At 43.4% G+C, this 13,992-nt stretch overlaps 2 protein-coding genes across 2 annotated transcripts in view; both read left to right on the top strand.

The window, feature by feature from the left end:
- The window catches only part of LOC118328105 (plexin-A1-like), a 28,774-nt gene extending 24,174 nt beyond the window's left edge, over positions 1-4,600 (top strand). The window contains exons 2-3 of the mRNA XM_035661710.1: positions 2,272-3,710; positions 4,592-4,600. Of these exons, the coding sequence (XP_035517603.1) occupies positions 2,529-3,710; positions 4,592-4,600 (1,191 nt within the window). The 5' untranslated portion in view covers positions 2,272-2,528. The remainder of the gene's footprint in view (positions 1-2,271; positions 3,711-4,591) is intronic.
- A 9,067-nt stretch (positions 4,601-13,667) lies between these two features.
- LOC118328104 (plexin-A1-like) overlaps positions 13,668-13,992 on the top strand; it is a 115,605-nt gene continuing 115,280 nt past the window's right edge. The window contains exon 1 of the mRNA XM_035661709.1: positions 13,668-13,679. Within this exon, the coding sequence (XP_035517602.1) occupies positions 13,668-13,679 (12 nt within the window). The remainder of the gene's footprint in view (positions 13,680-13,992) is intronic.

Raw genomic sequence — 13,992 nt, 5'->3', positions numbered from 1 at the left:
TCTCTCTCTCTCTCTTTCCCCCTCACACACCGTTTGCAGCAGCGGTGACTAATATTGATGTGCAATTCAATGACTCCTCTTACTGAGGTGTTTAATTCTTGCAAAAGTGCATTTTTTTTCCCTCTTGGGTGCTCTCACACATACCTGCCTTTCTCAAGGATGGCCAGTATTAAATAAAAAAGAAACAGGATTTGAAACACACTCACATTCTGATACTGACCGCACTCCCTGACCTGTATCCCTGGTGATTGGTAGACAGATAGCCTTGTTCCTGAGTGGCTGACCACACGGAGATCAGGAGGCTGAAAATAACAGAAGGAGAACGAGAAAGAGAAAGGGGGGAAAAAAAAAACCCCCACATTTCTCATTTCCTCTTTCCTCTCTCTGTCCTTCTTTTGATTTTCCTCTATCTCGTGTTTTTTGCCACTCTCATTCTCCCTTCCCCCTCTTTCTGCCGTCCTCATCGCTGTGTAGTGTCTCTCGTCTTTTCTGATTCGGTGTGGTCATAAAACACCCTTCGCACAGACACTTTGATAGTCAAGGTGAAATTGAAGCGTGGGGTCCCTGGAAGAGTTGCGTCCTGTTTTGCATAATCAGCATTTACAGGTGAACTAATGTCCCAGTATTGCAGAAACATGATTGGCCTGTCAAGTAGCAGCATGCGCCCTGCAGACCTTTCTCCTCCTCATCATCATTGCATTGTCGTTGGCAAAGGAGCAAATACTCTACTTTGACTTCTCTCCTCCTCGTCCTTTACTTGTAAAACCTCCATCCCATAAATTATCTTACTCCCGCCCTTTTAGTATACCGCCTCTGTTGTTTCCATCCCAGGTTGTCAAGAGATACCAACTATGGGATATAGTGTTTGCAGTGTGAAATGTATTTGTGTATTTGTGAAAAGCTCATAAATGAAAGCAGACCTAAGCAAATGTGTTTTTTCCAAGCCCCTGCTCTTCATTTATCAGAATTAGTTGGTGTGAGAAAACAATGACAGCAATGAGGAAGGAAGTAGGGCCTTATGCATGGAAATGTGGGCAGTGCAGGGCTACGCTCAGACAGAAAATAGCACAATACTAAAATAGAACTATACAAAAAAACAAAACGAGTGACTACATTGGTGAAGGTTTGTTGCCACAGGTACTGGTGACAAGATGAAGAAAGTTTTGAAGGTTTATCAGATACTAAACCATCATCATCGCAACAGCCATTTTATCCCTTGTCAAGATAATCTTAGGGAAAACAGTAGAATTGAGCCATCCGTGTTACAAGGCAGTTGTTTATCTGCCAATGCAATATATTGCTGCTTGACGCTGCATTGTGTTCAATCAGGTTGTGTTCAGAGCCTACACTGGCAGGAACGTAGACCGGGACCCTCACCATGTGAAAGCCTGTTTTAAAAATGTGATGAGGCAGCCTTTTTTTGATGCAGTGCAATTGTCTGTCTGAACATAGCTTTAATCACATAGGTAACTGCATAGCAGGAGACAAGCAGGTTTTTGAGTGTGCTGCCGACTGCTGTCTGCAGGGGGAGGGGGCTGTGGAATAGTGTTGAGCATAGGGACCCTTCAAAAACCATAAGTGAATGGTTAACAAGAATTGTGCTGTATATGTTGCATACATCTCAGTCAAGGGGTTTTATATTTCTCTCTGCTTAAGTTATATTTGTCCTGATATATACAGTATATATTGTAATCATAGCTCCCTGAGGGAAGGCAGTGTGTGTTAGGCGACCTTCTGTGCTGCCAAGAGAGGCTGATGCCTGGATACAGTTGCCAGAACTGCAGGAGTAATTACAATAAGGGGTTACTGGATAGTGTGTTGATACTGTTGAGACCATGACAGGAAAGCTTTTTGAGCAGACCTAGCTATAAACTGCTTGCTGTCAATGTAACTGTGCCCACAGGCACTTTTTTTACACACTCATGCCTCCTCCAAAGCCGCCATGGTAAAGTTGAAAGTTATGAAATATTAAAGAGTTCAGTGCTGTGAGTCTATAACTCATTCCAGCAACACTGGCATTATGTGTAAAGAGCCTTTAAAAATCAGCCAGTGCCTCCCCTGCTATCTTCACTCATAATTAAATGCTGACACACATTTGCCTCCCAGAGTTGATTTGATATAATTTATTTATGACTGGGGCAGCATGATTTTTTTTTTTTCAATTTTTTGTCTGTACTGTGTGTGAGCCTTTTAGTCCCCTGTGCCTGCTTGATATAATCAATAGGAAATGTTTCTTGGACACTCACCATGTTTTTTCTTTCTGCCTTCCAGGGCTCCCACATTGTGCCTCTGTGGATGATGTTCCTGATGACGGCTTGCAACACTGAGAACAGGACAGCGGATCAATAGAGTTTTATTTCCCCTCCCTTCTCTCTCTCCCTCAAACTGTCCTCCCTTCTTCATTGACAGAAAAGCAGAAACAAAAGAAAATCCTGACTTGGGTCTTGGTACCAGAACTTATACTCCTCGTCCTTCTCTCTTTCTCCTTCCCCACCCCCCCCTAAGCCTTGCCACTAGACAGCCCAGATATGTGTCCCTTAGCTCGGTCAGTGGCTTCCCCTGGTCAGGGGAACTTTTTTCTCCTCTTGGGGCTTTTGGTTATCATGAGCGCATCCTTCACTGGAGGCCAACCCCCGCCCTTCAAACGATTTACCCCTGCTGAGTGGGGGCTCACACATCTGGCCATCCACAACAAAACCGGAGAAGTCTATGTGGGAGCCGTCAACTGGATTTTCAAGCTGTCTAGCAACCTTACCAAGCTGCGCAGCCACATGACGGGCCCAGTGGTGGACAATGAGAAGTGCTACCCTCCGCCAAGTGTCCAGTCCTGCCCTCATGACCTGGCCCAGACCTCCAATGTGAACAAGCTTCTCCTCATAGACTATGCACAGAACCGCCTCATTGCCTGTGGCAGCACTTCACAGGGGATCTGCCAGTTCCTACGTCTAGATGACCTCTTTAAGCTTGGCGAGCCCCACCACCGCAAGGAGCACTACCTCTCCAGTGTGGCCGAGTCGGGTACCATGTCCGGGGTCATCATAAGCTCACCCCACAACCCGACCAGCAAGCTTTTCATCGGAACACCCATTGATGGCAAATCTGAATACTTCCCCACCCTGTCCAGCCGCAAGCTAATGGAGAATGAAGAAAATGCTGACATGTTCAGCTTTGTCTATCAGGATGAGTTTGTCTCCTCTCAGCTGAAGATCCCCTCGGACACTTTGTCCAAGTTCCCTGCTTTCGACATTTATTATGTTTATAGCTTCAGCAGTGAGCAGTTTGTCTACTATCTAACAATGCAGCTGGATACCCAACTGACTTCACCTGACGCCAGTGGAGAGCAGTTCTTCACCTCCAAAATCGTCCGCCTCTGCGTGGACGACCCCAAGTTTTACTCGTACGTCGAGTTCCCCATTGGCTGCACCAAAGACGGGGTAGAGTACCGCCTGGTGCAGGATGCGTTCTTGGCTCGGCCAGGCCGGCAGCTGGCCAACTCTCTGGGGATCTCTGAGAATGAAGACATCCTCTTCACAGTCTTCTCTCAGGGTCAGAAGAATCGGGCCAAACCACCCAAAGAGTCAGCATTGTGCCTGTTCACCCTGAGGAGGATAAAAGAGAAGATCAAAGAAAGAATTCAGTCCTGCTACAAGGGAGATGGGAAACTCTCCTTACCCTGGCTGCTCAACAAGGAGCTCGCCTGCATCAACTCGGTAAGCCCAAATCTCCTCTTCGTGCTTTTGAGTCCTGTTGAGTACATACTCAATACTCATACTTACAGGCCTTTTCCCTTAGAATCAACATATCAGTCAAGGTAAACATATTATGGTTTGATGGTGCTGACATTGATGCAAACCACATTAGCACTGCATTTGGCAAACGTGCACCGCTCTCTTGGATACAGGCTTTTCTCAAGAGCGTTTCTGAAAATAGTCTCGCTAAACCACGAGTATACACACATACAATAGTCATTCATAAAAGACTCGTCTTGATGTCGATGAGTTTGTTTCCCTCAAACTGTGCTACTCTTATTTCTCCACTCAAGCCTTTTTGTTGTGCGCCTGCTAATTGAATTCTGGCCCACCCCTGCTACATTCATTCATGAGGACCGCTGCTACAGGCCTGCAGTGATTAACAATATGAAGTTTAAGAAGCTCTTATTTCTCTCTTGCCATATTCCATTTCACTTTTTTTCTGTCCATTCTCCCTCTCTCCACAACCTCTTGGTGCTTTGATTTAGTCAGAAAGGGGACATCATTAGCCCAGTCCCCTGGATTTGTGAATTGTCACTCAGGAGCAGCTCTCGCGCACACACGTACACACAGTATGGTTCGGTGCACTGCAGTGTGAGATCCTGGGGGATAGCATGAGCTAGACTTGGTTTTCACTAACTGATCCACAGTGCATGGCCCTGCATGCGTTACAGAGGACAGCACTCACGCAGACACACATACATGCACTCACACTGGAGACCTTAAGGCACTACACATCAGCTCACAGTCTAGTTTTCTCTGTAGTGAACATAAATACCTTCTCACATCCTTTATTTTTCTCTGACCTTCATTCCTCATTCTCTTCTGTCCACTCTCTTCAGGCTGCCTGAATCCTTTTATATCTTTGTTCCATCTATTCGTGTTTTGTGTGCCTCACTTAAAGTTGGCCACATGTCTCAGCAACCTCATCTTCCATCCTGTGTGCTCTTTAAATTCAACCATCCATCCTCTCCATCTTGCTCTCTCTTAAAATAGCTTAATTAAAAGACCTGTTTTAAAGCTTTCTCTTTAAATGTCAGCGCACACAATTTCTACCGGCAGGTGTCTTCGCTGTGCTTCCCCACACACACACACACACACACACACACACACACAAACCATTCACCGTGTGTTGCATCTAATGGAGTGGGATAAGAACAGCACTCTTTCTCTGTGTAGACCTTCATTAGCTTGAGTGCACAGGTGTGTTTTGTGTGGTAGTGTAAGTGATGTGAATGACCTAGCCAAGTCCCCCTTCACCTCCCTTTCTTCCTCTCTTTTGCCACCCTCTGTAGATGTAGTCTCTTTCCTGTTCAGTGGTTGTTCTTATTCTTTTTCTGTGCTTTTCTTTCTCGGGGCCCCGTCACACCGACAATAGCTCTGAGGCACAAAAAGCAGGCTATCTCATTTATTTCAATTAGACCTTTGCTCTGTTGCAGCAGGAGCTCTTGGTGCAGAGTGTTGCTGTACAAAATCAACAAAGTTAATATAGCAAAGAATTTGCCTTTCCCTTTTAATGCGGTGCAGTGGAACATCGTTCAGTAACTCACTGTGCTGGCTGGTCAAACGCTGCATGTGTAACTGTACATGCCAGGTATATAACTGCATTGTGCTGATATGCTGCTGACCTCATCAGCATTTAGCATTCAAATGATTACTCATGATAAGTCTCAGTGGATGGACAATCCAACCTGTAAGGGGTATTAACCACCATGCAGTGTGTCGGCTTTTGAGAAGACTCCAACCCTGAAATTCCACCGGGCCCGACTATATAATGTCACGTCTGTGACACGGTTTGGCTCCGTGTTCCACGCATTTCCAAATCCCAACGAGAGCGTTTCAGAAACAGAGCGTCCGCAGAGTGTGTTGCCTGCCCGACATGGTATACTTATGTATTTTGTCCTTAAAAAGGATACAGAACGGTGTGTTTATCTGCTTAAAATCTCCTCTAACCTGACTGATGACTTTAGGTCTGGTGCCACAATGTTGATCTAGCATGAAATTCAGAGCCGGAACACGTTGCAGCCGTGTCCAGTGGAATCAGAGGAATGGAAGGGATAAACTAGAAATACTGGTTTGAATTTCACATAATACAGCCTTACCAATATAGCCTGTGGACTAGGGTTGGGCGATATGTTAAAACTTTCTAATCGGCCACCGTCCAACAGTCAATTAAGCTAATAAATAAAATGACAAAATTCGGCCATGGTGATGAAGCCAATATATCCAATCGCCCAACCCTACTGTAGACCTTTTTACTTGTTGCAGCAGGAAAAGCACAGCTGTAACCTATATCATTAAAGATGGATTCCATTTAAGTGTCCCAAGTTAAACTATTGAGCCACTTAAATAAAATTCTGCTGTTTCATTCATTATTTCCACCTGTACATTTCCTGACATGACACAGCAGTTTCAAAACTTATTCTGTATCCCCACCCAGCACCTCCTGCCAGTCAGGCCTGTTACCATAGTTACTGGAGTTTTGATAAGGATTGCATTCACTTATCGTAATTTATCACCACTTAAAACATCCTCTCAACCAATCCACCAATGATGATGTAACAGCCTCAGAGATCAGCTGATTGGCTGACCCCATGACAGCAGCGAGGCTGGAGGGGTCAGCCTCAGGTTAATGACGTCTGCCACGTTGTCCCTGAGCAGTGACCTAATGTCAGCTGCCCACCACTGACCTTCACCTCAGTCAGTGATCCAAAGGACCTCAAATCTGACCTCCAGATGAGTGTGTGTGTGATATCTTTTTTTTCGTGTGGGAGCTGGTGGTGTGCCGCATAACTAAACATAACAAGCACAGTGAAACACAGACGAGGCTGAAATAGAAATAAAAACAGAAATAACAAGAGAACAGGTCAGATATAAACATGTAAGTGTATCATTAATAACCAGCCTAGATTTACTCCAAGGCCAAACAGTGAAACTTTGTTTACTGTATACTGTAAAAAAAATCACTGGGGCAATTTTGGATAAACTTTTGCATTACCTTTTGACTGACTGGTTGTTATTACCAATGCTGTATTATATAAAATCGGTATGATTGTGAACTATTAAAATCCACCCATCAGTCAGAATCAGGGATCCAGTAAATGTTGAACATATAAGTAAAGGACAAACTCACAAACCTAACTGGGAGCCATTTCCCCCATCCCCATTCATCTAGCTGATCCAAGTATATAAACTGGCAATCTCCTACTCCACAGCTCTGTATCGTTTAAGCTACCGGTGTTTGCCGTTGAACCCCACCCAGATTTTTTTCCCAGCCACTCCAGCCTTACCTCAACTACATGTGACTGAGGAGTGTGGGAAAGGCTGTGTGATGCGAGGAGTAGAGGGTGAATACGTTTAAGTCGACCCTGCCACAGAGCGGTGGAGAGGGCAAGGGAGGGGGGTTGGGGGTGGTGGTGGCCTGGACAGCTGTTAGCCACACAGCCATGATGGATGGCCAGGCGCTCTGTCAACTCCCTGTGTGGAGTTCATATTAGTGCTGGGTCATAATTTCTAGCCTCTGGCCATCATTAGGATGATATGTTTATGGGCTCAGTGAGATGGTGGCTGTTTTTCTGTAAACACAAATGTTTGGCCATATTAGAAGCAGCTCTGTGTGTGTTGGACTAAGCACACACACACGCACACATACACACACACACACACAAACACACACAGAGCAGACAAATATAGCCAGGTAACAGGGCTGAGGTGATGAATGCTGTGTGTGTATGTGGTGGTGTGTTTTGTTTGTGTTTCTCATGTTTTGTCCCTGAGCTTATTTTTACTGAACCCCTGACCTTCTCCCCGGTGTTGAGATGATCAATACAGAACCATTTCCAACAGGGGGAAGAAGAGGAGAAAAGAGAAAAGAGGAGAAGAAGGGAACAGGGAGAAGAGAGAGAAGAAAGAAAGAAGAAAAAAAAAAAAAAGGAGGCAGAAACCGAGAAGACAGAAGACGCCGCAGGACATCGAGAGAGATGAAAGAACAGAGAAGAGAGGGAGGAGAGAAAATGAGAGAGAGAAGAGTAAGGGAGAGTGTAAGATGATGGAGATGAATTCAAAAACACAGTTAAAAAATAAAAGAAGGAGATGTAGCGAGAAAGGGCGGGAGCATTAAGACCAGGACGAAGAGGAGGCAAACTGAGAGATACGCCGCCAGAACATCGACAGACCAGAAGAGGGACGAGAGGAGAAAGACACAAGGACGAATGCAAGACCAGTACGGGCAGAAAAAAGAACGTAAAAATGAGAGAACACTAAGGGAGTCGGAGAGAAAGGAAGAGTTAGACACCAAGAGCAGCGTACGGGAGAGAGTTGGGGAATTGGAAGGGCGACCATAAATTGAGGAGATGAAGACAGAGCGGAGTGTTGAAAAATACACAGACAGAAGAGAAGCAGGAGGAAGAGGCTTGGAGGAAGGGACTGATTGAGCAGAAAGAACAAAAAGGAAAACAAGCAAGTAATTAAGATAACAGACTTTGTTCAGGACACATTTAGTTTCGTTCTCGAACCCGAGTTATGCACTGACTGTACACATTGCTATGTTACAGGTGATTAAACGCCTGGATAGTGGTGTTCAGGTAGATTTTTCACAGGTGCAAACAGGTTAACACATAATGACTTGTACTGTAGCATACATGCGATACGGTAAGTGATGCTACATTTAGAAAAATCAGGAGCGAAACCGCAAGCTGCAGCTGAGATAAAGAATGCGATACATAGAAAATGTCCAACAACACCAGTCATGAGAAGTTGGTTGTGGAGCGCATTTTTTGGCTGCAGTCATTGGCTGGCTAGCCGTGTTTGGTGTGACGGTCAATGCTTATGGTTGTGGGTTATTGAGCGAGGACAATCAAAATTCTCTAGCAATTGATCGAATCAAATGTCAAAACAATCATTGAATATGTTTTAAGTCTGATTTTCTTTTAGAAAAGTTTGACCACACAGAAGCAGTCCGGATTCCAAATCTTGTCTAGGGGAATACAAAAAAAAAAAAAAAGTCGTGTGGTGAGTTGCCAGTCTACTATTAACCCCAGCAAGCAAGATGGGGGACCGCGTGAGGAGAAGTGACAGCGAGGAAATGACACGAGAGCGGTGATTTTAATGAGGAGGAATAAACGAAAAATGGCGCGTTTAAGAGACTGAAGAGAAGGGAAAAAATACAGCCAAAGGAGAAAAGTAGCAGCGAGCCTTTTACAGCCTGTGGTTGTGCTCGAAGGGAGAGGCAGGCTATCACGACGGAGAGAACGGAGGAGGCGAAGGAAAGACGTGATAGCCCAAGAAATCTTTTCCCGCCACGCCATGAACAGCGGGAGAAAACAAGGGAAGCGGATGACAGATAAGAGGGGAGAGAGATAGAGGGAGTACGAGGAAGGTGAATTGAACACAGGCTGCAAGCACCAAATCAAGTATCGTGCTCCGTCACCTGGCACCGCACTGTTCCTCTTCAGAGGCACGCCTCTCTGTCATGTCAACTCTGTGATGTGTGTGTGTGTGTGTTGTCGTGTGTGTGTGTGTGTGTGTGTGTTGTGGCTCCTCTGACAGGGTGTGTATGTCTACGAGTAGGTGCTATAACAATGAGAACTCAGGAACACAACAAAACTCCTTTTGGTGTGTTTGTAAAATATAAAGGAAATGAAATAGGGGGGATTCAGTTAGAGAAAGACTTTCTTTACTCAGGGGTCACTTTGCAGAATATATTTTCTTACTTGCTGAATTCATCAAATTAAACGGTGATTTCCAGCTGTTTTTCTCCACAGCAAGCAAAACATCAAAGTAGCAAGCAGTAACCTTTTTAGGTTATCCAGAATGATCTTATTTAGTTATAGAAAGTCAGGGGAAAGTCATGTTTTTAACAGCAGGGCAGCAGAGGGAACCCTGATCATTTAGCTGCTGAAAGCTCCCTCTGTGTATACTAAATGCACACTACTAAATGTCCTTGGTAGAGATGTTCTGTGATAGTCTCCAATGTGGGTTTTGTGGCTGATCAAGACACTTTGTAATCATTTAGCATCATCGTGTGTGTATATATATATATATATATATATATATAGAGCCTGATCCATTTCCAATGTAAACCACTGTGGCCCTTTGTGCTCTGTTAAAATGCTTAGAGTGAATCAAAGAGCAACAGAAATAAATGAATATTAGCTGAAAGATTTTTAGGTCTGCCTTTTTATTTTGTGCGGTTGGTCAAAATTGCATATTTAGTTCAAGCTGAGTAGCAAGACAAGGCGTCCAAATCCTGCACAAACCTTCCTGCAACCTTGACCTTACTAATTGTATATAAGCTTACTTTAACTAATCTTCTGTAAAAATAGAAATTTTTTAGGGCTTAAAATCATCACATACTAAGCTTCTTAAATTGAGACTTCAGGGAGGAGAGAAAAGGGAAAAACTGTGTTTGCACATTCCTTCTCCTCATTGGAAGCGCCACTGGTACTTGTCTCTACACGAGGCTCTGACCCGACGACTATTCAACATGTCGAGCTGCTTTCTCTCGATCACCAGATGGATGATGAGGGGTTGAACTTTGTCACGAGCCGACGCATCAATCAATCGCAGAATCGGTCCTAGCGAAAAGAGTCAATCTCAAGTATTCAGTTTTTCTGAAGTTGCACAGGCCAGCTGTCGCTGCACCACCGGTGTCAAAGGTGAGTTTTGATGCTGAACCTGAAATCGATATTGAAGCGATCGCTGGTGTGTCGCAGTTATTTTGGCTTTTGGTAGCTTGTTAGTGATGGTGCTTATTGCCGGGGTATTCCTGCACTGCATTCACAAGACATTACTCCTGAGGCCGCGTGGGTGGTGCTGTGATGTGTTCTTTTTTTCTTGGAATATGTTTTGATGTGTGATTATTTGTTTATTTTTCAGAGGTGGGGCTATTTACTTTGGTCAAGCATAAAGACTGTTGCAGTTTCTACTAAACCATTTAGTCGTGTTTATCCCAACAAACCAATATTTCTGCTACTGGAGATTTAAGCTGTGTGTGTTTGGTCTAGTCGGGGTAGCTGCTGAGTCGAACGTGGTTTTCAGAGTAACATCCTGTGGCGAGCTGCACCCTGGAGACTGATTACAGCTGTATAGCAGATGCAAATACCTATGCCTGATAACAGCGGTATAGGAGACTATTATACCAACTCACTGAACTGGATGTAGAAGAGCACACAGTGAGTTCTCTTTGTTAAGTTCCTGTATTTGGTACTTCTGCTTTTGCTTAAGTTCCTAAACCTGTAGTATTTGGCAAGACAAACATTGCTAATGGAATATGAGATTGTCTCTCTGACGATTTTCATTATGGTGTTACAGCAAAGACAAAGCGGAGCTGGCCAGGTCCTAACCTTATTAAATCCATCATTATGAATATCATCTAATGAACGTAACTCACTTGTGGTCTTTATAAAACACAGTCCCATTTCTGCAAACCTAATCTAGAAGGATGTGCTGGCAAATGCATTTAAGCAATTAGACCTGATTAATTGAGCCAGAGTTGATGAGCAGAGTTAATTGACAGTCTAAATGAGTTGTGCGAAGAGACACCGGTTGTGTGTGTTTTTTTTTTTTTTAAACGTTACCGGTACTCATGGGTCATGTTTCGGTTAATATTTGGTGATTTGATTTGAAATTAGGAATCTGTTCATTTGTATACAGGATAGACTATTAAATGCATCACAGTGTGTGTCTGCGTGCGTGTAAGCACACCCACACTCAAGTGTGGCTCTTATCCCATTATTAAAGGACAATAGAAAACCTTTTGGAAAAGACCCCATACAGACTGTGTGAGCTGCTTAATTCTCTCTCTCTCTCTCTTTTCTGACCTTTCTCTCTCTCTCTCTGAGGAGTGTTTAGCTCAACAAATCCCCATCTCTAGCACCACTCTAATGATACTAATTGTCAGTGTAATTATGTATTGATCTGTAGTGTGTGTGGGTGGGGTGTTGCATACATCATTATCAGGAGTAATCAGAAAATGTGGGGCAGGGGCTGGGCCTGTACTGTGCATGCTTAATAGTCTTTTGGTTTGTTTGTTTGCTTAAAGTTTTTATTTTTTATTTATTTAGGTTTGCGGTTTGCTTTCCATGTAGATGAGCTGATTGTACATAGTCACTACAGGTGTACTTTTTATAATCACCTACTAATCAAATGTGTGGGTTTTCTGTGTTTTTGGTGTTAGAAACAATCACCTGCTCTTATCCAACGACGCTCTGCTTCTGAAAGTGTTAGATTCATTACATTTGGATGCTTCCAGTATAAAAAATAGTGCAATTATTTGATCCATCTTCAGTTAAAGAATAAGTAAGGATCATTATTTTAATTTTTTGCTGACAAACACCCCCCACTGCACTTTCTTTTTCTTGCTAAACAGGCAAATAATTTCTTTAAAAGAAACATTTGGGGGCTTTTATTGCCTTTTAATTGATAGAGACAGCTGAAGAATGACAGCAGGGAGAGAGAGGGGATGACATGCAGCAAAAGGCCTTGGGTCGGACCCATGGCTCCTGCAGCAAGGACTGAGCCTTGATACATGGAGCGCCAGCTGTTTTTGTTTACTGATTTTAAAGCAGATTTTTAGCCCCCCCCCCCCTTAAACAAAAGCAAATTCCTGAATATTTATTTGATGATTACAGTTGAGTCTGTATTTCTAAAATGTGTATATTTTTCCCATTTAATAGCTGCTTTTATATACATGTTTGAAATGATATAAAAACTGTAAAGAATTGTTTCACTTTAAGACAAGTGAAATGTTGGATTGCGGTAACATTTGGTCGCATTAATCATGTACTTCTTTGCTGCCAATTAATATTCCTTGGATTCAATTACAGGTAGCATTTGAATTTAAAACATCTTTTGAAACCGTTTCCGCTGCTGGTCACTGAGCAGCTCCAGCAGAGCAGTCGGAGGTTAAGCACTTTGCTTAAGGGCGCCTGTGGTGGTTGATGATGGAGAGAAGAGAAGTGTCCTATTCATTCACTTTCCCTACCCAGATTTCCCAGCTGGTATGGGGATTTGAACTGATGATCTTTTGATCACAAGCACTCTTCTCTGCCTGTAAGCTTACATTGACATTGGTTTATTCTAGAGAGACTGTATGCTTCTTTGTGTGCGTTTACGGGTGTGTTTCTTCCTGTACATACCCCAAACGGTATTATTTCTCCTCTGTCTCTCCCATTCACTTGAATTGTGGTCTAAACATGTGGTGACAGCTTTTGGAAGCAGCTCTCTGAATAGGTGCCAACTCCTTGAGGTTTCACTGTCTGCCTGGAGTGCACTCAACATAGAAATTACTACCCTGCAACCCCTGAATACAGAATTGGTGCAGTCATCTCTTTTTCTAAATTATTGATCAGTGTGGATCCAGTAACACATTCTAGAAAACAGGATGGATGGAAACAATTCATAGATTGAAAATAGTTTGGACAAAAATGAAAGTTTTCCTGAGACACATTGTTTTTCTTATACACTTCGAGTCTTGAGTTTTAAATCATCAGTCTGCATAAACACTTTAGGGAGGATAACAAGCAGAGGGAACCCTGGTCAAAACACCCTTAAGATCTTTTTATTGCATCGCGCAACCCCTTTGAGACACAACCAATCAAACACGCTCCGTCTCCATGGAGCCAGTCGCGTCACAGCTGACGTCGGGGATGAGCCTTATGAGATTCTTACGTCTTGTTATCCTTAACACGGAGGTTGTTTTAAATGTGTCTGTGTGTGGATTTTTGCTTGTTTTTATGTTCATGCACTATATGTTCGTTCTCGTCATGGGGATTAGGGTGTTTATTGGCACAAAACTGACTGTCGTAGCCTCTGAAGGTTTAAAACTGTAGTTCACTGCTCAATTAATATTCAAATTACAATAACCACAGGACCTGCATGTGTATGTATGGGAAGCTCCTGTTCAATAGTCTAGTTGAAATGGATGACCAGGTAATTTGGAAACCAGTAAATGTATTTTTTGTCATTTATTCACATCAGTGAAACCCAGCAGCGTTATTACATTGATATATAAAAAAGATAGATATTTCCCAGCCATACGTATGTGTGTGTGTTTTGTGGTATCTGTATGTTTGTTGCCAGTTTCAGAGTCACAGCAGTCCTGCTGTCAGTGCTGTACATTGTAGAGATGTCAGATTAAGCAAGCATCATGAAGCCAATAATACACGTTGACCTGGTTTGAGGTCAGTTGGCTGTGTGTGTGTGTGTGTGTGTGTGTGTGTGTGTGTTTGGCAGGCTGCCATAC

This window comes from Morone saxatilis, unplaced genomic scaffold (genome assembly GCF_004916995.1).
Source record: "Morone saxatilis isolate NCDOM2014 unplaced genomic scaffold, NCSU_SB_2.0 Contig18, whole genome shotgun sequence".
Classification (NCBI taxonomy): domain Eukaryota; kingdom Metazoa; phylum Chordata; class Actinopteri; family Moronidae; genus Morone; species Morone saxatilis.
The sequence above is the reverse complement of the archived record's forward strand: the minus strand, read 5'-3'. Positions and strand labels throughout refer to the sequence as shown.